Source organism: Rhinoraja longicauda, chromosome 11, assembly GCF_053455715.1.
Source record: "Rhinoraja longicauda isolate Sanriku21f chromosome 11, sRhiLon1.1, whole genome shotgun sequence".
NCBI lineage: Eukaryota > Metazoa > Chordata > Chondrichthyes > Rajiformes > Arhynchobatidae > Rhinoraja > Rhinoraja longicauda.
The window spans coordinates 35,182,163-35,207,352 of NC_135963.1; the positions used below are offsets into that span (position 1 = coordinate 35,182,163).

General features: G+C 44.5%; 1 protein-coding gene across 3 annotated transcripts in view; it reads right to left on the reverse strand.

Annotated features, from left to right (window-relative positions):
* Positions 1-281: 281 nt before the first annotated feature.
* The window catches only part of qsox1 (quiescin Q6 sulfhydryl oxidase 1), a 72,631-nt gene continuing 47,722 nt past the window's right edge, over positions 282-25,190 (reverse strand). Inside the window, exons 7-13 of one of the 3 annotated variants that reach the window (XR_013547790.1) lie at positions 20,150-20,281; positions 18,020-18,149; positions 14,972-15,094; positions 12,731-12,887; positions 11,725-11,913; positions 2,705-8,946; positions 282-449 (exon numbers count right to left, since the gene is read on the reverse strand). Coding sequence is in view for 1 of the 3 variants with exons in the window: in XM_078407394.1 (XP_078263520.1) it covers positions 8,102-8,946; positions 11,725-11,913; positions 12,731-12,887; positions 14,972-15,094; positions 18,020-18,149; positions 20,150-20,281 (1,576 nt within the window). In the remaining 2 variants the exon portion in view is untranslated. Of the gene's footprint in view, positions 450-2,014; positions 8,947-11,724; positions 11,914-12,730; positions 12,888-14,971; positions 15,095-18,019; positions 18,150-20,149; positions 20,282-25,190 lie in introns of those variants that run through there. The other 2 variants (XR_013547791.1, XM_078407394.1) reach the window with 2 other exon arrangements.

Here is a 25,190-nt window from a genome sequence, read left to right on the forward strand (position 1 = left end):
TTGGATGGAAATATTCAACGTTTTCTCCAATATACTGAGAGCCAGATTCAAAACTGATAATACTGGGAATATCAGAAGCATGCAGTATGTTGACTGATTTTTCAGCGACGCTTTGGCGGCTATGGACTAATATTAGCAAAAAAACTCATACTTAAATTCTGGAAAAGTGTTGAAGTTCCTCCAGTGAAGATGTGGATTACAGAAATGACAGGCACATTACATTTAGAGAGAATTAGGTTTATCTCGAATGACAAACGGAAGCAATTTTTAAAAACATGGTCACCTTTTATTGATTTTCACGAACAATACAATATTTGAACACAATTCAAAATCACTCGTAGGGCTGGGTGAGCGGGCACATGGGTGGGTTGTCGGGTACATCTCCCCTCTTTTCTTTTTTCTTTTTTATTTCTCTTTTCCTTCTTTCGCTCAGTTTTTAATTAAATGCCCTTTTTGAAAAGTGTTAAAATTGAAGCTGTTCATAAAGCTACAAAATTGTCATGTTTTTTTCCCCCACAAATGCTTCCAATAAAACATTAATAATATAAAATCATCAACAGAAATTTATAATAGAGAAATAATAAAGGCATATGGTATGAGGCATATGGAATGATTGCCCTCATTGGTTGAGGCATTGAGAATAAGAGGCAGGAACATGTTGCAGCTGTATAGGACTTTGGTTAGGCTGCATTTGGATTATTGTGTGCAATTCTGTTTGCCCCATTACAGGATGGATGCAAAGACATTAAAGATGGCGAAGAAGAGCTTAACCAGAATGTAGCTTGGATTAGAGGGTTCTAGCTATGTGGAGGTTGGGCAAAACTTCGATTGTAGTCTCGGGAACTTCATGGGTAGTGGGGAGTCCTGAGAGAAGTATACAAAATGATGAGAGGCATAGATAGGATGGACAGTCAGACCTTTTTCCAAGATTGGAAATGTCAAAGACTAGAGGGCATAGCTTTAAAGTGAGGAGCAATGTTCAAAGGAGATGTGCAGGGCGACTTTTTAAGTTGCCTGGAATGCGTTGACAGTGGTGGTGGTGGAGATAATTACAATAGTGGCGTTCAAGAAGCTTTCAGATGAACAAACAGATATGCAGGGAATCGAGCGGTGTGGATCACGTGCAGGCAGAAGAGATTAGTTTAACTTGGCAACATATTTGGCATGGACATTGTGGGCTGGTGGGCCTGTTCCTGTGCTTTTCCATGTTCTATGCAAATAAACCACTTTCTCAGTGAACCAATTAAGAAATGGGCAAAAGAGAATTGGCAAGATTTTTATGGCTAACTGGATGGCTAAAAGTGTTTAAAGTGTGCCCATAATATGAGAGGTGAATGTAATATTCTGACAAAACAACATGATCTAAATCTGTGAATCAGATGAATGGAAATATCGGGAGAATGAAAGTACTGATCATAATTCCAGATGTATTTGGCTCGCTTTCCTGTCCTCTTCTATCAACTGCAAAAAATGCTTCAATGTCCAAGAATAAGGATCCTAGTCCCTCTTACTTGGTAGAATAAATATTCAGCTTCCCTTCGCTCCACTCAAGGCAATACCTCTCTTTGTTTCGTCCGATTATTGAGATGAGGAGTAGCATTCTCTTCAATCCCGTGTTCACTGAGGAAGAGAATGTGTTCCATTTCCTCCACCATACCATTCACATTTCTCCTCTGCTTTTCCCCTTGACATCAACCTAACCCCACGACCACTGTTCAAATGAAACTATCCCCACCCTGTCCCACCACAAGAGCGCTTTAATTTCCAAAACGAGAAGAGTTATTCCCCAGGGAGCTGAAGGTTCCATGCTCAGCATAGCTGCCATGAGCAAGATCAATTCCTCCATCACTGGGAAAGGATGTCCCTTTTTCTGTTCATCTAGAATCATTCAGGATTCAGACCCCCTTCCGCCACTCCAGACCTGGCTAGAAAATTATTCTGGGTACCTGGCCAAATTCAGCTCTCCAATTCCCCCCCCCCCCCCCCCCCCCCCCCCCCCCCCCCCCCCCCCCAGAGCAATAAATGTCCTTGACCATTCCCCGGAACCATTCACTCACCATCAGTTGTGCACTGGCTTCATCTGCAGTTTTCTCCACAAGTTCCATTAAAACGAACATCGCATGTCAACAAAATACTAAATTCCCTTCAATAAATTCCATTATTCGGAAGGCAACGGAATTGCCGGGGCTGTTTCTTGGTGGATGGGCTGAATGTGTGGGTGGCAAAATCCACACAGGGCTTGGTGAAATGCATAGTAAAAGGTTTCACAGTAGCCATTGGACCTGAAACTCATTTTGTGGTGGGAGCTGTTTTAAAGCCTTTGACAGTTTTGTCTTAGTGTGAAAGGGAGCTGTGATTTTTATTCATAGTTGAGCAAGTTTGAGTTTGAGTGAGTGAGCAAATATGAAGCAAGTTTTCTAATTCCATCATTGGGTGTTATGCTGTCTGGGTCGAGATGATCTGAGCTCCTATTGTATTTCATAAAGCATTTAATTGTTGATGAGAATTGTTTAAAAATAGCATGGAATACCTAAAAATGTTTGAATATACAGTACTTTCATACTCTTGATAATTCAATTAATCTGATTCACCGCTTTAGATCATGTCATCTTGTTAGAATATTACATTCACCTCTCATGCGATAGTCAAAATGTTAAACTTGCCACCCAGTTATTCAATCAAATTAAAATGATCAATTTCTTACCATTCGCTGCTGGGTCCTGTGCTATCTTAGAGCAGGGCAAATCCTGCGGCCAGCAATCTAAGAAAAAAGGCAGGGACACCTTTATTTCATGCCATTTGAGGTCTTATGACAATGCCAATTTGCTGACGGGGATTGGCACCGCAAGATTTGAACACTGCAAAGAGTAGGAAATGACAAGAATCAGCATCCCTCCAAGGCATCGCAGTCATCATTGCTGAAAATTCAGAGACTTACTGTTTCTGCTTCAGCTTCCAGATCAGTGGCACTTTCTATCCATCACTGCTTGCTCTCAACTCCTCCCCCATCCTAATACGGTGAGATCACACTGGAACTTCTTCTCAGTAATGCAAGAGAGCACCAACTAATAAAAGGTACCAGACCGCCGCCCTCTGGTGACATTAGATGGACGTTCCAAATGCTCTGCGGTCCAATGTACCCTACATTAAAAGTACCCCCCCCACCATCATTTCCACTGTTATACACCAACAATTGAATAGATTTTATTTTTATTTTGCAGCATATTTCTTCCCAGGAGATGTGGCTCCTCCTAATGCCACACACAGGGACAAGTACCTGGACTGAGGCTGAACATAATGTTCTGCGCTTCCTTCAAGTTTTCTTTCAACCCGGCCTCCCCACTCAAAATCTTGATTTTCTTCATGATTTCACCAACTTTCTCAACAGATTGGTACTGTGAAAGGGGTGAGTGAGGTGCCCATTAACTTAGGTTTCCCTAAACACATTCAAAGCACATTACTACAACCTTATTCTCAGCTGTAGTGCGCCACCTGGTTCCATCCCTTGGTATTACAACGACTCTAAGCACTGAATATTTATAGGTCAGATAGTGTAGCCAAAACAATTCTACAACATGACTTTCCACAGAATGCAAACAATTAAAATGTAAGCAACTAATTGAACATATTGGAAAATAATAATTGTCCTTTTAACGGATAGGAATCTTAATCTCGGTTTGCACATTTAACTTGGGAGGTGTGTATCCAGGCCATTTTCCTTTGCACCTTGACTGCTGCTTGGGTGGTCAGTAGCAACCACTTGAAGCTCAAACTCCGAAAATGATATTGTGTTCACCTTTTGCCAATAACTAGTGGGCAGCAGAACCCCGATGCTGCACAAGAAACCAATCATACAGACTATAACACTTTAAAACAAAGAAATGCAGTAATGATCACAGTGAGGCACAGTGGCTCAGTGGTAGAGTTGGTGCCTTACAGCGCCAGAGACCCAGGTTCGATGCTGACTGCAGGTGCTGTCTGTACGGAGCTCGTACATTCTCCTCATGACATGCGTGGGATTTCTCCGGGATCTCCGGTTTCCTCCAACTCTCCAAAGGCGTACAGGTTTCTAAGTTAATTAGCTTGGTTTAATTGTAAATTGTCTCCAGTAGAGTAGTTATTTTACATTGAATTGCCATTATTTAAGCAGTTCTTCACAACAGCCTGAGTGGCACAGGTAGAGTTGCTGCCTTGCAGCACCAGAGACCCAGATTTGATACTGTTTGTATTATTGGCTAGTTTACCTTAATATTTCATCTTTTCTCCCCTTATTTGTTGCCTTCTGTTGGTTTTATAAAGCTTCCCAATCCTCTAGCTTCCCACTAATCTTTCCAATATTATGCTTTTCCTCTGTCAGCCAGGGTCATCTCATTCTCCCCTTAGTATGTGGAGTATTTCCAGCTTTTTCTGAATTATTGCAGGCTTCCAGCATCCCCAGGTTGTTTAAATTATTCCATTATGAGTACCATTGAGTTCCTTATCACTCTCAAAGAATACTGTTGGAAGTTACAATGCACATGGAGACATTCAGCTTGTCAATTGAATGCGCCACAAATAGGACATCTTTTCATAGTCACACCATAACTATTCTTAAATAAAAGAGCTGTAAAAACAGAAGATGCTGGAAATACTCACTAGGTTGGACAGATGGATCCGTTAACTTGCTTTATGTGTCATGTTTAATGCAGTAAGACAACCCAAATGAAAGACAAAAGATCAGCCTGAAATGTTTAAATTGTTCCTCTTGACAGATCTGGCTGGTCAGCTGCATATTCCTTGCATTACTCCTTTGCTTCTGTAGTATTTTGCTTTTTGAACAATGGTTTATTTTAATGAGTTATCTAAAGGGATGCAGCACCTATAAAACTACTCAATGCTTTCAGGGTGGGGGTGGAGGGGGGGGGGGGGTAGGAAAAGTAGGGTGGACAGAATGGTGAAGGGACAAAAGGTAGTGAGAAAATATGTTTAATTCAATAATCAAAAGCTTTCCTGTTTAAAGGTATTAAAGAGTCCCACTTTGTTGCTCATATGTATAATTTTCTTCACTTTCCCCCACAATGAGGTAGATCACTTCAAACCAGAATATCATGTTGATCAGTTTCACCCTATGCCTACTGTATGTATTTCCGTCTGATTATCTGCCAACCATCTAGATAAACAATATTTTTCTTTACAAATTAACCAATATTCTTAACAACTGACTTCAATAAGCCCCCACAATCACTCCATCCCCAGCTGTCGTCAGACCCGCGGTCATCTTTTATGCTTCCTAACAGCCGCAAGGATTTACCAACAAGGCTGAGCAGTGAACTGAAACAGTTCCTAATCAGGCAACTATGCCTCAGGTGGGAAGACCACTTGTATGGTTTTCTGATGACTCATTGTGGCAAAGGATTCATTAGCTCCTCTCACAGACCAGTAAAAATATTGACTTTAAATATAAATCAAGATATAAAAAATGGATTAAAAAATATTGAAGACATAAAGGCAGATATATCTGTTATTAACTACCAATTTATAATCAAATAAAGAGACTAAAAAATAGCTGAACATACCTTTATATGGAAGGCTAATGGCTCCATGAAAATGAATAATGCAGCAATATAGAGGCCTGTCGTAAATGAAATGCATCCTGCCCCACAGTTGAGAATGAGCTGAATTGTCCAGGACTGATTGCCAATTATGGGACAAAAGTGAGATACTGGATGTATTAGCATTCGATTTTTGATTGCATTCTACTTTACAGACAGAGAAATCACATCTAGAAACCAAATCCACGGTTATCTTTGGAGCCGCCAACGCAAGGTAAAAAGCACATACAATCGAGGCCATTTTAAAGAGTTTAAGAGTTCAATTACCACATTAAGGTAGGGAAATTTGATTACATACACCAAGAGAATTAAAACAAATATCTCCCAAATAACATATAAGCTCTGAGGCTCCTAAAGCATGGATGGCACGGAACAAAAAAAGAAGCCCTGATGTGAGCAGTTTTGATTACACCATTGAAGGAAGAGTTTACATTGATATGATGCCTTTTGCAGCCCCATTATGTTCCAAAGGTCTTTACCACAGAGCAGTATAGTGGTGTAGCCGGTAAAGCTGCTGCCTCAGCGCCAGAGATGCTGTCTGTACGGAGTTTGCACGTTCTCCCTGTGACCGCATGGGTGTTCTCTGGATGCTCTGGTTTCCTCCCACATTCCCAAAATGTACAGGTTTATAGGTTAATTGGCTTCTGTAAATAGTCCCTAGTGTGCAGAATAGGACTAGTGTTTCATTTAGTTTCCTGCACTGTGTCTCTAAAGTAAAACTAAGCTCCTTTCTGAAGTGGTGATATGGAATGTAATTTCCTCACAAAATAGTAATGAGATAGTAAGTAAAGAGGAACAAGGGTGGTGGGGGGGGGGGGGGGGGGGGAAGAGGGGGAGAGAACATGTTGAACAAAGTGAGAAGAGTCAAAAGAGATGTTGTTGAGGGCGAGGACAAGTTCATAAGAGTAAGTAAGGAATCTGCTTAGGTCGTGAAACTTTTGGATTATTGTAAAAAAAAACCTCAGGTGTGGTTTTAGTTTTGGAGATATAGCACAGAAACAGGCCCATCAGCCTACTGAGTCCATGCCGCCCATCGACCATCCTACACACTAGGGGCAATTTTTACACAGCCAAATAACCTACAAATCCGCATGCCTTTGGTGTGTGGGAGTAAAGCAGAGCACCCGGAGAAAACCCATGCGGTCTCAGGGAGAACGTACAAACTCTGTACAGACAGCACCCAAGGTCATGACGGAACCTGGGTCTCCGGCAGTAAAGCCCAGGTGTAATTCTGACCAGATCTGCTCTATATGGAACTCCAGACCCAGAGCAATGCGATTGATTCTTTCACCGTCCTCTGAAAGTCTCAGCAAGCTCCTCAGTTGGTTCAGGGGTATTTAGGATTGGGCAATAAACAAAGATCGCATGCAAAAAAAGAATCTGTTGGTTGGTGGGAAATGACGACTTCTTCTTTGAGTATTGCAAAGGAATATTTTATGTTTACCTGAAATGATAACCAGGATCTTGTTCTAACACCTCAAAAGATATTATATCATCGGCTGAAGAGTCTGAAGAAGGGTCTCGACCGAAAACATCACCCATTCCTTCTCTCCAGAGATGCTGCCTGACCCGCTGAGTTACTCCAGCATTTTGTGTCTATTTTGTGTTATACCAGTGGCATTCCTGTTGATACTAGCGAGGTGTTGCATTTTGGAAAGTCTAACATGGGCAGGACCTACAAAGTGAATGGTATGGCTCTGGGGAGTATTGTAGAGCAGAGGGATCTAGGAGTGCAGGTACATAGTTCCTTGAAGGTGGCGTCACAGGTAGATAGGGTGGTCAAAAAGGCTTTTGGCACAATGGCCTTCATCAGTCAGAGCAGGTCTACCGCTGCACCACTGTGCTGCCCTTAAAGTCTGTCTGCGCCTGGAAGGAAAATCTCAGTGATTCCATCTCCTTGCCTGATTTTCTCACCAACTCTTGCTGGGGTGATGCAATGTGCAGCTAAATAGGGAAACAGCTAAATATGGCCCAAAGACATTTTAAAATAAATTTGGTATAGGTGCAGATTTTAGGACTCCCTTTGCAGAGTTAGGCGGTATTCTCAGAGTTAAGGCGTGCAAATGTCCCAAAGTGCCTTACCAACCAGAAGTCCCTTGCAAAATTAATGGAGAATTGTCATAGAGAGAGATTGGAACCTCAGTATTTACCTTTCTAGAGTGAACAAGTCAGGGTGGAATATGTGAGAGACAGAAACACAAGACAGTCTGAAGAAGGTTCCCGACCAAAACATTGCTTTATCTGAAGAAGGGTCCCAAGCCAAAATATCACCAATCCATTCCCTGACCCACTGGGTCACTCCGACATTTTGAGTTTTACTCTGTAAATCGTCTAGATTTGAAATTCCTTATTTTGCGATCATGTTTCCTCATGATAATTCATTCGCAGGTGAATCTAAGGTAATGGTGTTTTTTACCAGCTAGCATACTGATATTCTAAATGATTTCTAATGCAAGATCTGTATCTATTAATCTCAGCAGAAATATCTATCATTGCACTCCCTATGATCGTTACCACCACTTCCTTTCCTTGCGATGTTGTACACCAGCGGAGGCAGAAGTGAACCAATATTTCAATTTCCACCAGCGCAACTTCACTTTGAAGTAGAGGTACATGGACAGGAGACACAGGGCGGACAAGAAGTATAACAGCACACACAGGCTGGTATCCATGTGGGTCAGGTTCACTCCCAGCACACTCATCCACTTCTTCTTGGGACTGACTTGATCCCAGAGCTGCCTACTCCCCACCACCCAATTCTGCAGCCTCTCTCTAAGCACAGGTACATCGTCAAAATCAGAGTCATCAATGGACTGCAGATGCAATTTGGGTCCATGGTATCGGTTGTTCCCCAGGCTAGCTCCCCCGTTTTCAGTTCTGGACTTCAAAGCTTGATTTTTGTATTGTTCATTCACAAATGAGTCCAGGTCAAGTATATCATCTACTTTCATCCTGGTTGTACGTTTCCACTTGACAAAAGTCCTCTTTTGACTCCTGATCTTCCTTACAGCCCTGTGGTTAACCCGCTGTTTTTCACCCATTGTTGGTGGCTCCTTGCTTTCTTCTTCTTCCTTGCGGTGGTCAGTTCCATTGCCCTTCTTCACCTCTTCTTCTGGGCCAGGCTTCCCTTGGTCCTTCCAAGTATCTTCCCTTGCCTTCTGGCTCTCCAGGAGTGCCGCCTCATCTTCCAGATAACTGTGGTCTATGTTTTCTGGAGAATAATATCCAAGGAGGAAGTTCAGCACCGCATCTTTGACCCACACATGGTGTCCATTGACATCAACGTGACATTCCACACACATGTCGGGAGGTGGCCATTGAAGCTTTGGGAACTTTGGATCCTCACTTAAAGCGCCTGAGGAGACACGAGGATAAGAAAACTTCAATTGCATACACAGTATTCGATTTCATGAACTTGATACTTGAAAGATACAAGCGGACACCACAAAAACGGCCACTCTTTGCGAACTTTAAAATTAATTCTACTGTTTTTACATGAGAATCTTTGCATTCCTTTGCTTACATATAATTGCGGTTCGGTACAGCATGATTTTACTGGAATGTAAGCAAAACAAAATATTTCACTGTATCTAGGTACATGTAAGAGCAAAGCACTAGAGAACTCCTGAACTTGAATCAGACTTTACTTTGCACTAAACGTTATTGTCTTTATCCTGTATCTGCATACTGTGGATGTCTTAGTCATAGAGTCATACAGCATGTAAACAGGCCCTTTGGCCCAAATTGCCCACACCAACCAAGGTGTCCCATCTACATTAGTCCCACCTGCCAACGTTTGGGCCATATCCCTCTAAACGCCCTATCCATGTACCTGTCGAATTGTTTCTTAAATGTTGGGATAGTACCTGCCTTAACTCCCCCCCCCCCCTGGCAGCTTGTTCCATATACCTACCACCTGTGTGTAAAAAAGTTACCCTTGGATTCCTATTAAATCTTTCCTCCTTCACCTAAACCTATGTCCTCTGGTCCTCGATTCCCCTACTCTGGGCAAGAGACTCCGTGCGTCTACCTGATGTATTTCTCTCATGATTTTATACATCTCGATAAGATCACCCGTCATCCCCCTACACTCCAAAGAACATAGTCCCTACCTGCTCTATCTTTCCCTATAGCTCAGACCCTCAACTCCCGGCAACATCCTCCTCCTCCTGCACCTATTGTCTAAATCTTCTCTGCACCCTTTCCAACTTGACAATATCTTTCATATAACATGGTGCCCAGAACTGAACACAATACTCTAAATGCAGCCTCATCAATGTCTTATATAACTGCAACATGACCTCTCAGCTTCTATACTTGATTGTTCGATTGTAATCATGCATAGTCTTTCTGCTGACTGGATAGCACGCAAGAAATAAAAAAAATTCACTGCACCTCGGTACATGTAACAAGATACCAAACTAAACTATTCAGCAATGCAAAATTCCGAGGCTTCAATTTGCACATTTGTATTAGGATACAAGGCTTGCTGTGATGGTTTCTGTACAGCACCAGGTGGTAGAACACAAAGTGCTGGAGTTACTCAGTGGGCCAGGCAACATTTCTGGAAGCCTAGAATAGGTGACGATTTGAAGCGGGACCTTCCAGCTGCCCATAAGTTATAGGAGCATAATTAGGCCATTCGGCCCATCAAGTCTACTCTTTGCAGAGTGGGGGATTGGGAGTGCGCACGTTCAGCTTTCCTTGGATTAGCACAGCTTTAGCGAGACAGCAGGCAGCTGGTGCAGGGTCACTGACTACAGCTCATTTCATTCAGCCTCCTCAACCTTGTGTTTAGTGAGGGGAGGGGCAGTTGTTTTAAGTGACACGTGGAGGCCAAGCCTACCCAGGGGAAGGTGTTTGATACCTGCTATTTAAATGCTTCAGGGTCAATGAAGGATGAAATCCTACCATTTGTAAAGTGCCAGGACAATTAATTTGGTCCCCATCTTTGGAAAACTCTCTAAAGACATATAGTATCTTTGAGGGCTTTATTGGCCAGAATAGTCTTCTGAGGGAGCTGTTCTCAACCCTTTCACTCCAGGCACTAAATATGGAGCAGATTACACACCAAGTGAAACAGTTTACCAAGTGTTTAGTTAAAACTGTTCCACTGCACCACCATGGCTCAGAACTATCACCAAGCAGTAGCCAGTGCATCCTGATAAAACCCCGCTCAATATTCATTCATGAAGCCAACTGGAAATCAGATGCTTTGTGATTCCCATACCAGCCTCTTTCTGTGTGCATGAATTAGCAGCTGCATTTTCAAACAATCTGCACACTTCTGTACTCTGGAGACACAAGAAACTGCAGATGCTAGAAACTTGAGCAAAACACAAAATGCTGGAGTAACCCAATAGGTCAGGCAGCACCTGAGGAGGGAATGGACAGGCACCATTTTGGGTCAGGGCCCTTCTTCACATTGATCTGTTTGGATGGAAGTCAGAAGAAGGGTGCCGAGCTGAAGCGTCGCCTGGCCATTCCCTCCCTAGATGCTGCCAGATTGCTGGGTTCCTCCAACACTATGATTTCTTCAAAGGTATTTTGTTGGCTCGGGAGCACTCTGGGTGCACTGTGGTATTTGAAGGCGTTCGACAGTGATTGTACAATTCCAGATTTTCCTTCCTTCACCGCAGTGTTGCTACAGTCGGACAGAAGTGTGAGGCACAGCAAGTCTGAAGGGTACCGACCCGAAACGTCACCAGTGGAGGAATCGAGAACAAGAGGGCATAGGTTTAAGGTGAAGGGGGAAAGATTTAATAGGAACCTGAGGGATAACTTTTTTTTTCACACAAAGGGTGGTGTGTGTATGGAACGAGCGGCCGGAGGAGGTAGTTGAGGCAGGGACTATCACAACTTTAAGAAGCAATTGGACAGGTATATGAATAGGACCGGTTTAGAGGGATATGGGCAAAAGGCAGGTAAGTGGGATTAGTGTAGGTAGGTCATGTTGGTTGGCTAGTTGGGCCATTTTTCCACCCTGTATGACTCTATCCGTGTTCTCCAGAGATGCTGCCTGACCAGCTGAGTTACTCCAGCACATTGTGTCTGTTTTGGTAAACCGACATCTGTAGTCCCTTGTGTTTACAATAATATCACCTGCTTGTCCATCCGCCCAACCCCCTCTCACCTGCCAGCCTGTTGTTGACACGATTGTGACGAGACCACAGCCACAGGACAGACTGGTTGAGGCTGTTGACCCGGTCCATGGATTCTGCTGCCATGGCTTCAAAGTGGCTGGCACACCCCCTGCATCCAAAGAAATGCTTGACGTACTGCCTCAAAGCATGTAGGACCTCCAGGGGATCAGTCTCAACACCTGGGGTGATAGAGGTTCGGAAAGATTATCTCTGTTAGTAGTAGAAGACTGGGACCACTCACTCATTCCCATTGTTCCTCAGTTAAAGGCCCCATTTCCCGTTTCCTGGTGCAAGTAGCCCACTCCCCCACCGTCCGATGGTCACCCTTCTGTAACTCACTCATTCAACTATACAAACCAAGCACAGCTTATTTCAATGGGTTGGAAGAAATCAGATGGAAACAACCTGCACGCTCTCCCAACAGACCCCCCCCCGCACCCCCACACACAAATCCCTTGGATGAGTTTTTAGTTTAGTTTAGTTCAGAGATACTGCGTGAAAATAGGCTATTCAGCCCACACTGACCAATGATCACCCGTACACTAGTTCTATCCTACACAGTAGAGACACAGACACCAATGAACCTGCACATTTTTGGAATGTGAAAGGCCCATCGAGGCTTTGCCAGCTCATAGTGCAACCCCATTCCTTTATTAATTTTCCGATAACCTATTCTCCATATCTTCCCCTCAGCTTTCTGCAGATTCTACGATCTTTAGAGTTTAGAGATACAGCATGGAAACAGGCCCGTCGGCCCACTGAGGACACTAGAGTGTAGAGAGTGGACAAGAAAGTGGGATAACATAGAACTAGTGTGGATGGGTGATTGATGGTCGGTGGGCTGAAGGACCCGTTTCCATACTGTATTTCTAAACCAAACTATTCCGTTGAAATTTTATGGTTAAGGACCTGTCAGGGTGATAATCAATCCAACAATCACCTTCATCTTCAAAAGAAAAGAAAGGTGCTATTGAACAAAGAAATACGAAGTCTTACTTTGTCCTGCAAGTGCCATTGATTCATTCTGCTTTGCAGCCTGCACTGTCAGGAGGTGGAACAGAGTCCATACGGAACAAGGGTATCCTCGGAAGTGTGGTCTGCTGCCTTGGCAACCCACCCAACTTACTCTGTCAGGCAAGATGGCTGCAGGTGTCTGGAAAGCAAAGAAAGAATGTGAACTGCACGCATTCAGAACATATACAATCTATGGAAGTGGTGCACTGCAATGTGAGAACTATATTCTGCACTCTGTATCTCCCTCTTTGCTCTACCTATTTTGTACTTGAGTTTGACTTGATTATATTTATGTTCTTAAGTCTTAGGAGCAAAATTAGGCCCATCAAATTTACTCAAATTGAATTTATTCAATCATGGCTGATCTATATTTCTTTCTCAACCCCATTCTCCTGCCTTCTCCCCATAGTTCTGTAGTTTATGTCTGTACTTTATGTGCGTACTTTGTGTCTGCACTTTTGTACTTCTGTACTTTAGTTTAGAGTTTAGTTAAGTTTAGAGATACAGCATGGAAGTACGCTTTTGGCCCACTGACCATTGATCACCCTTTCACACTAGTTCCATGATAGCCCACTTTCCCTACACATTAGGAGCAATTTACAGAGGCCAATTAACATCCAAACCCACGCATCTTTTGGGACGGGTAGGAAAATTCGGAGCACCCGGAGGAAACCCATGCCATCACAGGGAGAACATGCAAACTCCACACGGACAGCACCAGAAGTCTGGAACCTGGATCTCTGGCGTTGTGAGGCAGCAGCTCCACCAGCTTTGCCAATGCCTGCCCTAATTAATGTATAGTATTACATCCCTCCCAACCCTTCCGAATTTGGTGGAAAGTTTCCGCTTGCTTATTTCATTTCCGCCATTCCAATTTTGCCTCACATTTTTCCGCAAGTCAGTCGGTAATTGCAATTTGTCAATTCGGCCGCTCGAGGTCGCTAGGGGTTCCATGAGAAATCCCCCGCGCCCTGGAAGTCTCCCTGAAAATGTGGCACCTAGGCTGGTCAAGGCAGACAATCTCAACCTCATTGGGACTTCCATGGCTGATCGGTGGGTTGAATTTGCAACCTGCGGCTGGGGCTCTGGAACTCCAGCCCAGCTGGAGCAAGCACATCTATCCCCACAGCCGACTTCCTTGGCCAGCTGGATAAACCAGCAAAGCTCTGGAACCAAGAGTGCCAGAAAATCAGTGGTGGAACTGTAATGAGTAAATAATATATTTAAGTGCAAGGTTATATAACTATATTAATTAATTAAGACGGGGTTAAAATATAAAACACAGCAGAAAAGCCAATTACCACCTTTTTGGGCTGATTATCAATGAATGTGCAAATTTACTTCAACAAGTACTTCCGTATGCTTAGTTGAGTCGCATTTATCAACTCTTTCTTCGTAACTTAGTCATACATTTTATGACTATTGTTCTTTTATTCAATACCCAGAGAATTGGGATGTGTAAGAAAAAAGCAAAATAGAAAAAACAAAACAATTTTTTCTTTGTGTTGCAAAAACGTATCTCTGTTCAATAACCTTTCTATAAATAGTAGAATAAACTCATGATAGGCCTGACATTGTACATGTAGTCCAAGAAAACTGTTGGAAATAATAGTCCTTTTTCAGACATGAATGTAGCGCAACGATTATGCGAATTTGGCGTGCATACTTTTTTTTTGCTGAAAAGTTGCATTACACGCCATATTATGAATTTTGATGTAAAATTCTGAATTTTGGACATCAAAATTCTGAATTTTGGACATCAAAATTCTGAATTTTGGACATCAAAATTATGAATTTGTAAAATCAAATGTTGGGAGGTCTGGTATCATCTGATGTACAGTTTCAAGGTATATCATGTATTATACATAACACTGATCTGTTAACATGGAAAACATCCTTTCATTCTAAGGCTGTGCCCTCTGATCCTAGACTCTCCTGGAAACATTTTCTCTGCATCCACTCTATCCAGGCCTTTCACTATTCGATGTTTCAATGAGGTTCCCCCCCCCCTCCCCTCATCCTTCTAAACTCCAGCGAGTACAGGCCTAGTGTATGGCTGATGAGCAATGAAATTCATATTCATACGAGGCATCATAATGATGGCGATATTGACTTTTAAGTAAGCCGATGCATGTATAATTTTTGTCACAAGTCCTCCTTGTGAGAATGCGTTTCAACCTTCCAACCACTCTCTCAGATACGATCCATTAATGGTCAACCTACCCGATTCTTGTTATCCAGCACATCTGCAAGGGCACGAAAGGTGATGTTCTCCGTGCCAACATTTGCCAGCCAGGTGTCGGTGATCTGAAGCATCTTCATAATGAACGGTCGCCCAGGAAAGAACTAGGGAGCAAAAAAGAAAAAAGAAAATCATAATTTTGTCAACAAACATGTTTTTGCCTTTGTGTTCTCAGCTTTATCCAGGATAAATAATGATGAAGAACACCATCAGGTTTATTTTTCCAAAACGAGAAGCCCTTATCACAGGTAAGAAGGAACTGTAGATGCTGATTTGTACCAAAGATAGACGCAAAAATGCTGGAGTAACTCAGCAGGTCAGGCAGCATTTCTGGAGAAAAAGGACTGGTGACGTTTCGGGTCCAAACCCTTCTTCAGACTGAATTTGATGTCACTCCACCACCACAGGTGGCTGCGCATATCAGGCACTCAATACCCTCCATGTAAAAAAAATTGCCCCGCACAACTCTTTTAAACTTTGCCCCTTTCATCTTAAAGCTGTGTCTTCAGTATTTAAATTTTCTACCCTGGGAAAACCGCTCCGACTGTCTACTGTATCTGCGTCTCTCATTTTATTTGTTTCTATCAGGTCTCCTCTCAACCTCCTGCATTCCTGAGAAAACACTCCAAGTCTGTCCAGCTTTTTAATTTAGTTTTGTTTAGAGATGCAGCGCTGAAACTGGCCCTTCCGCCCACCGAGTCCACGCCAACCTTCGATGCCCGTACACTATCACTATCCTACAAACAAGGGACAACTTACAATTTTTACCGAAGCCAATTAACATACAGCGCATTCTGAAAGCATTCAGACCCCTTCACTTTTTCCACGTTTGGCTACATTACAGCCTTATTTTAAAATGGATTAAATTCATTTTTTAAAATTATCAATCTACACACAATACCTCATAATAAAAAAGAGAAAACACATGTTTAGAAATTTTTGCAAAGTAATTAAAAAGAAATAACTGTAATATCACATTTACATAAGTATTCAGACCCTTTACTCAGTACTTTGTTGAGGCACCTTTGGCAGCAATTACAGCCTCAAGTCTTCTTGGGTATGATGCTTCAAGCTTGGCACACCTGTATTTGGGTAATTTCTCCCATTCTTCTCTGCAGATCCTCTCAAACTCTGTCAGGTTGGATGGGGAGCGTCGATGCACAGCTATTTTCAGGTCCCTCCAGAGATGTTTGATCGGGTTCAAGTCCGAGCTCTGGCTGGGCCACTCAAGGACATTCACAGACTTGTCACGAAGCCACTCCTGCGTTGTCTTGGCTGTGTGCTTAGGGTCATTGTTCTGTTGGAAGGTGAAACTCTGCCCCAGTCTGAGGTCCAGAATGCTCTGGAGCAGGTTTTCATCAAGGATCTCTCTGTACTTTGCTCCGTTCAGCTTTCCCTCAATCCTGACTAATCTCCCAGTTCCTGCCGCTGAAAAACATCCCCACAGCATGATGCTGCCACCACCATGCTTCACCATAGGTATGGTATTGGCCAAGTGATGAGTGGTGCCTGGTTTCCTCCAGACATAATGCTTGGCATTCAGGCCAAAGAGTTCAATCTTGGTTTCATCAGACCAGAGAATCTTGTTTCCCATGGTCTCAGAGTCCTTTAGGTGCCTTTTGACAAACTCAAAATGGGCTGTCATGTGCCTTTTACTGAGGAGTGGCTCTCGTCTGGCCACTCTACCATAAAGGGCTGATTGGTGGAGTGCTGCAGGTATAGTTGTCCTTCTGGAAGGTTCTCCCATCTTCACAGAGGAACTCTGGAGCTCTGTCAGAGTGACCATCGGGTTCTTGGTCACCTCCCTGACCAAGGCCCTTCTCCCCCGATTGCTCAGTTTGGCCGGGCGGCCAGCTCTATGAAGAGTCCTGGTGGTGCCAAAGTTCTTCCATTTAAGAATGACGGAGGCCACTGTGCTCTTCGGGACCTGCAATGCTGCAGAAATTGTTTTATACCCTTCCCCAGATCTGTGTCTTGACACAATCCTGTCTCAGAGGTCTAAGGACAATTCTTTTGTCTTCATGGCTTAGTTTTTGCTCTGACACGCACTGTCAACTGTGGGACCTTATATAGACAGGTGTGTGCCTTTTCAAATCATGTCCAATCAATTTAATTTACCACTGGTGGACTCCAATCAAGTTGTAGAAACACCTCAAGGATAATCAACGGAAACAGGATGAACCTAAGCTCAATTTGAGTCTCACAGCAAAGGGTCCGAATACTTATGTAAATGTGATATTTCAGTTATTTATTTTTAATTACTTTGCAAAAATTTCTAAACACCTGTTTTCGCTTCTTCATTCTGGGGTATTGTGTATAGATTGATGATAAAAAAATATATAATTTAATCCATTTTCAAATAAGGCTGTAACGTAACAAAATATGGAAAAAGTGAAGGGGTCTGAATACTTTCTGAATGCACTGCACAAAACCTGCATGTCTTTGGAATGTGGGAGGAAACCAGAGCACCCAGAGGAAACCCACGCGATCACAGGGAGAAAGTAAAAACTCCGTATAGATAACACCGGTACTCAGGATCAAACCAGTTTCTCTGGCACTGTGAGGCAGCAACTCTATCGCTGTGCCACCATGCTGCCTTTTTCATTACAATGGATCTAATGATATAGACATGAAAAGAATCCTTTCAAATAGTACAAATACTGACTGTCAATGCGTGAAATCAAACAAAATGTATGACTTCCCCCTCTTTTCATTGTCAAACTGAAGTTTTAATCTGTGGCTTTTAAGGATTTATTAGTGAGATGTATTAGACCTCCCAGAAGAGAGGGATCCTTTTATCTACTCCTTTGGGGGCGTTTGCCTTGTTCTTTTAAACTGTTCACTTCACCAGCATACAAACACACATTAATCTCGGCCAATGTCCTTTGTGTAGGCCAATGTCCAAGTGTGTAGGATAGAACTAGTGTAAGGGTGATCGCTGGTCGGCGTGGACTTGGTGGGCCGAAGGGCCCGTTTCCATGCAGCATTTCTAAACTAAACCAAACTAAACTAAACACTGATCGACCAACCTTAGTGAGCACGGTGATGAAGTGTTGCAATGCTGTAAGGGTATCTCCCGATAGCTTCTGATGTTTCCCCACTTCCACCCTGAGGGAGTAGGAAAGTGCAGACTCGAGGTCACTCATGTACACTCTGGAACTGCAAAGAGGAACACAGACAAAAATATATTAATATAGCAAAACCTTGGCCCCAAAACAGGCTACATCAACACCTCACCCATGAAGGAATCATTTCCAGCTTGACTTGGAGATAAGGATGCAGTGATAGATCATGAGAGGGGAGAGAGATGCAGCTGCTCATCAATAGTGGGAAGGGTGTTATCCATTTATCGTGGGGAAGGGCATACAGTTAAATTCTGCAACAGAGGGAGGGATAAAGCTAAATCTTGTACTGAGGGACATAGTTATCTGTTGGGAGAAGGGGGGGAGGGGAGTGGGGGGGGGGAGTGACGAGGGGGGGGGAGGGAGGAGGGAGGGGGGGAGGGAGGGGGGAGGGAGGGGGGAGTGACGAGGGGGGCAAGGGACCGGGCACTGTAAATTGCCTCTGGTGTGTAAGTAAATGGCAAGGGAGCTGGTTTGATGAGAATGTGGAGAGGATTTGTGTACATAGAGCGTAAATGAGGCGTTTGATGGTTGGCATGGATTTAGTCAGAGCTGTATAGCACCAAAACAGGCCCTTCGGCCCACTGAGTCCATGGCAACCATCAATCACTCGTTTACACTAGTCCCACTTCATCCACTCCCTACATACTAGGGACAATTTACAGAACCAATTTAACTTACAAACCCGCAAGTCTGGGAAGTGGAAGGAAAGCAGAGCACGCAAGGAGACCCACGTGGTCACTGGGAGAACGTGCGTACAAACGCTGTACAGGCAGCATCCGCAGTCAGGATCGAACCTGGATCTCTGGCGCTGTAAGGCAGCAACTCTACCGCTGCGCCACTGAGGTGCCTATGGCTCATGGCCTGATAATGGCTTGTCCACCCTGGGTTTAACGGCTGGATCTTCGCTGGCCAAGAGTGGACACAGCAGGTCCTGAGAGTGGGGAGAACCCAGCTTGTGGCCCCTGTCCATGAGCTCCCTCTGGTGCTCAAAAGGAGCAATACAGCACAGACATTGCAATTGAAGAAGTGTCCCGACCCAAATCCATGTTCTCTAGAGATGCTGCCTGGCCCTCTGAATGACTAGCACTTTATGTCCATTTGTTAATCAATCTTCCCCACCAATGACCTCCCCCGGCTACCCTCTACTATACGACAAATCTGTTTCTCCGCTCTCACCATCATTGACCATTGACCATTCTCTTCCCTCACATTCAGATGATGCAGTGGTACAACTGGTAGAGCTGCTGCCACCCAGCTCCAATAACTTGGGTTCAATCCTGACCTCTAGTGCTGTTTCTGTGAAGTTTCTCCCTGGAACGCCTGCTCTGGTATCCAAGAATGCTCTGGTCTATGAAAGTAAATTGATAGATTAACCCTGGTTTCTATGTTTCTATGTGCGTAAGTAAATGGCAGAATCTGGGCAAACGGGTTGATTTGATGAGAATGTGGGGAGAATAAAATGGGATTTGTGTAGAGTGAGAGTAAATGAGGTGTTTGATGGCATGGATTTAGAGCTGTACAGCACCAAACCAGGCCCTTCGGCCCACCTTGACCATGCCGGCAAAGTTGGCATATTGGGCTGGTCCCTTTTGCCAGCATTTGGTCAATAGCCCTGTTAACCCTTCCTATGCAACTGTACAACTCCTCCCCCTTCTGTCGAAATTGTACAACTCCTCTGCCTTCCGTCATATCTGTACACCTCCTCCCCCTGCTGTCGTGGGGTAGACTGAGACTGACCCTCATGATCTTGTGACCTCAGTAAGGTCACCCTCATGAGACTGACCCTCATGATCTTGTGACCTCAGTAAGGTCACCCTCATGAGACTGACCCTCATGAACTTGTGCACCTCAGTAAGGACACCCCTCAGCCTCCATTTGGTGGGCTGAAGGGCCCGTTTCCATGCTGTATGACTCCACGATTCTAGAGATTTCTCCCAGTGGGAACAGAATAAGGTGTGGGTTTGGTGTAGTTGGGGCAAATCGCTGAGAGGTAGCCACAGCTGTTCCCCAAAACATCTGTTACAAAGGCCTGACCTGTTGAAGTCTTTCCATGGCTCCATTGTGGTCTGGTCGGCCGAGTTGTTTATTGTCGGCCTGTAAGCTCCTCGCGTCACTCCCGGCAGCCGGCGGAGATAGTACGTGTAGAAGATGCGCGTCGCCATTTTCCTGTGGTTCAAGGTAAAGCCAATGTCAACATGAAGAACGTTTACCATCTCACCTCATTAGCCCGTGGGGCAGAAGCATTTTGTTTTGTCCCTTGTCTTCACCAGTACAAAGCAAGCCCTTTAGCTTGCAATGGGCCATTCTCCGCACTGTTCTACTGGCAAAGTCCATCTGGCGATAGTGATGCTGACAGAGGTAAAAGTCTGCAGATGTTGAAAATCTGAAATAAAAACCAGAGGTGCTGGACACCCTCAGCAGGTTGGAGTGGAGTGGAATGAAGTGGATTGGTCTGGAAATGAATGGTAACATACAGCATGGAAACAGGCTCTATGGCCCACCGAGTCCACGCCGACCATCGATCACACGTTCTCACTGGTTCTACATTACCCCAGTTGTGCATCCACTCCTTAGACACTAGGGGCAATTTACAGAGGGCCAATTAACCTACAAAATGGCATGTCTTTGCTCTGTGGGAGGAAACTGGAGCACCCGGAGGAAACCCATGTGGTCACAGGGAGAACATGCAAACTCCACACAGACAGCACCCGAGGTCAGGATCGAACCCAGGTCTCTGGCGCTGGGAGACAGCAACTCTACCACCTGTGCCGCCCAGTGGAGGCAGGTATTCTCACTGCATCTATCAGTATTTGGAAGAATCACCAAGGCATAGCAGATCAAGCAGCAAGCACTGGTATATGAGATCTGTATACATGGGCAATTCTTAGTCAACATGTTCACAATGGGCCAAAAGGGCCTGTTTCTAAGCTGTTTAACACATGACTCTATGACTACAGTATACTGATTTTTTCTGGATCAGTTACAAGACATGGAAGCAGAATTAGGTCATTCGACCCATCGGGTCTACTCTGTCGTTCAATCGTGGTTGATCGAATTTTACCTCTCAACAATATCGTGCTCTCGCTCTGTAATCTTTGGCAACTTTACTGATCAAGAACCTATCATTCTCCACTTTAAAAGCACCCAATGACTATGGCAATGAATTCCACAGATTCACCACCCTCTGGCTGAAGAAATTACTCCATCTCCTTTCTAAAGGTATGTCCTTTTATTCTGAGGCTGTGACCTCTGGTACTAGACTGGAAGGAAGGAACTGGAAGGAAAGAAAAAAGTTTAATGAGAACTGAGTGAGACAGAGAGGGAAAACGTTTTGTAAAAGAACAAAATGATAGATAAACAAGAAAAGGAAAATGCAGGGAAATACAAGAGGGTGAAAATAGGAAGAGGAGATGAAAGAACCAGAGAGGAACAGCTGCGGCTTGCCTGCAGTCCGTCTGTCTTTTGTGTTTTTTGTTGTTTTTGTCTGAATTGTAGTTTTAATATGATGTAGTGTTGTATGTTATGTTTTGGGGGGGGGTGGGAGGGAACGGGAACTGTAACATTCTCTCTCCAGAACGGAGACGTGACCTTTGTTTCTGTGTCGTGTCTCCGTTCCCGCTGCGGCCTACCACCGGCCATGCACCTGGGACCACCTGGGGCTCTGGTTCGCAGAGCCCGCGGCGCGGACTCACCACCTGCGGCGCTGGCTGCCTGCGAATGCTGCGGGAACGGCTGCGACTCGTCTCCGGAGGCTCCGGCGCGGGCCGCGTGGACGTCGGAGGCCCGCAGGCCCCTGGGTGGGGGCCGACATCGGGAGCTCCGGCAGCGGCAGCGGCAGCGTGTTCGCCCGCCCCGAATCGCGGGGCTTGGGTCGGCCCGCCACGGACCTTTCACCGTCCGGCGCGGCCTGGAATAGGCCGCGGGATTTTTCACCGCCCAGCGGGGGCTTCAATGTCGGGAGCCCCGACCGCCCCGACGTGGCAACTCCAACAGCCTGACCGCGGGACAAGACGGCAGGGAAGAGAAAAAGACATTTTGGCCTTCCATCACAGTGAGGAGGGACTGGAGGAGACTCACTGTGATGGATGTTTCTTTTTGTTTGGTGTTAGTTGTGATTGTATGTGTTATTGCATTTTTATTGATTAATCTTATTGGTCTTATTGTTCAACTGCGGGTAATGTTTCATTTTACTACACATTTATGTGTATGTAACAAATAAATGACTATTGACTATTGAAGTATAGATGGAAAGGGATAAGAAGCAATGGGAGGAGGTGTAGATATCTGGGTGGTCTTCAAGATTTTAAAGATGCAGTGCTCAAACATGTCCCGGTCATTAATAATACGTGGTCTCGCTGTAATATTTGCTGCTGTTTATCCCCTCTGAAAGGCATATGCTGGGCTATGGATCTCCGTTCAACTGAGAACAGATGATGGTTTCGTACTCAATCCCAAATAAGTTTCCTCTCCACTAGCTCTGTAGAAAGGCTGGCACTCTGGTAATAATCAGCACTATCCAATTATCCCTGTCATCTGCCGCAGGAGACAGCGGAGAGGGAAACTACGGCCTGGCACCGGCTTACACTGGACCTCAGCTTCTTTGCACATGCGTCCCTCAGGCTCTGATCAAATTCATCTTGGCAAGACCCATTTATCCCAGCACTGCGCACTGGCCCACTGGTCCCTGTGCTGTGCTACCACTCAGCTCTTTGGCATTAATCCTCCATTCACAAAGCAAACATCTCATCTGCTCATCACTCAGCTCACCAATCACACCAGTTCCCCTATTCTGTCACCCGGGAAAACGCTATTGCTGTCATGCAACAGTCTGTAACACCCACAGTGGCGCAGCAGTAGAGCTGCTGCCCTACAGCGCTGGAGACCAGAGTTTGATCCTGACTACAGGTGCTGCCTGTATGGAGTTTGTATGTTCTCCCCGTGACCGCGTGGGTTTTCTCCGGGTGCTCCGGTTTCCTCCCATATTCCAAAGACATACAGATTTGTAGGTTAATTGGCTTGGCAAAATTGTAAACTGTCTCTAGTGTGTAGGACAGTGTTAGTGTACGGGGATCGTTGGTCAGCGCTGACTCGATGGGCGTAAGGGCCTGTTTCTACACTGTATCTCCAAGCTAAGCTAAACCATGATCCTGTCTCTGACTCCCCCATCTGGTGACCACTGCAAATACCAATGGGGCCAATTCTGAGAGTGCAATTCTTTCCTGTTCTTGCCTTACTCCCTCCGACCAGCAGATGTCACTGCCAGCACTGGTGGTGGCCACAAAGCCAGCAACCTTCCATTGTAAAGCCATCAATTCACAGAGAGCGTTGAAACACTGCAATTGATTCTGCGGAGTGTTTTTAGTGCCAGCAATATACTGGCAACTTGTTAAACAGTTGGTAAGACACAGAATGCTGCCGCTCGCCCTTTGCTCCGTCGGCTCCTGGTTCCCCTGGGGCTGGCGTGCAGCTGAGGGCAATGTTTTCTCCCCATCGAGGTGGTGGTGAAATGCAGCCTGTTGTCAAATGCTTCCTGGCACCTGTCTCCTTGGGAGATTTGGCAAGAGATCAAGAACAGGCTCTGTGATGGTCTGTGCTTTTGATAAAGCACAATGAAGACAATGAGGGGAAAAAACACACACAATCACACAACCAGACAAAATGCACGCATTAGAACTCATGCATGCATACACAGCACAGGCATGTACACACACACACACGAACACACTCAAATACATAGATAAAAAGCCAGGCATAAAAACACCGCCATGTGGGCATATGCACCCACAAATGCATACACACAAAAGTGTACACACACCTATACACATATAGACCTGCACACAAATGCACAAATAAAACAAATGCAAACACACAAGTACAGGTAACAGGTACTGTTAATACATCTGGGTTTCATTTAGAAGGCGCTATATGAAAAACAGAAAGAACAAGTATTTTCAACGTTAATGATGCCACAATATGGATCCAGAATATTGAACAGACACTACCTGTGATTGCAAAATCTGAAAAAGCATTTGGGCTCCTGACAAAATATTGCACTGACATTTGTTGCTCAGTAATTACAATTACCATGTTTGAAATTATGTTTTTTTATTTATTTGCATTTAATAATTAATCAATTAACCTCTTCCGATGACCAATTGTTGGTGTGTTTAAATGTCTTGAGTAAAGTTTTAAACTGAAGGCTGTAGCCTCTTCTTAAAGGAAAGGGTTTTGATGTCGGTACTGTTTTATATTCCACAGTGGGTGCGTGGAACGAGTTGCCAGGGGTGGTATTGGAGGCAGATACAATTGTGGGGTTTAAAACTTTTTTATAAGCATGTGGGTATGCAGGGATTAAAGGGTTATGGCTCATGTGCAAGAAGAGGAGATTAGTTTAACCTGTCATCATGCTCAGCACAGACATTGTGGGCCAAAGGGTCTGTTCCTGTGCTGTATTGTGATTTGTTCTATATAACATCTAGTCCAGGTATGGGCCACAGGATAACAGAACAGGAAGGAAGACATCATTTGAATCTAACTCCAGTACCTTCAATCTACAGTGGCACAGCTGTCAGAGCCACTGCCTCACAGATCCAGACACCCAGCTTCAATCCTGACCTCGGCTGCTATCTGTGCAGAGTTTGCACAACCTCTGGAGGCTAAGATTTCTTCCCAAATCCCCAGGGCGTGCAGGTTGGTAGATTAATTGGCCACCATAAATTGTCCCTCATGTGTAAGTGAGTGGTGTAATCTGGGGGCAATTGATGATAGTAAAAAGGCAACAATACACTATTCATGTAAGTGGGCTGATAGTCAGTGTAGACTTAATAGGACTAAGGGGCTGTTTCCAAACTGCATCTCCCTACGACTTTATTCCTTGTAGCACAGGGGGCTGAAGGGTGATCTTACTGGGATGCATAAAATCAAGAGGAACTTAGAGAGGGTGAATGCACAGTCTTTCTCCCCAGGGTAGGGGAATCAAGAACAAGAGGGAAATGTTTTAAGGTGAGAGGGGAAAAGATTGAATACAAGCCCGATGGTCCTCATTTTGCACACAAAGAGTGGTGGGAATATGGAA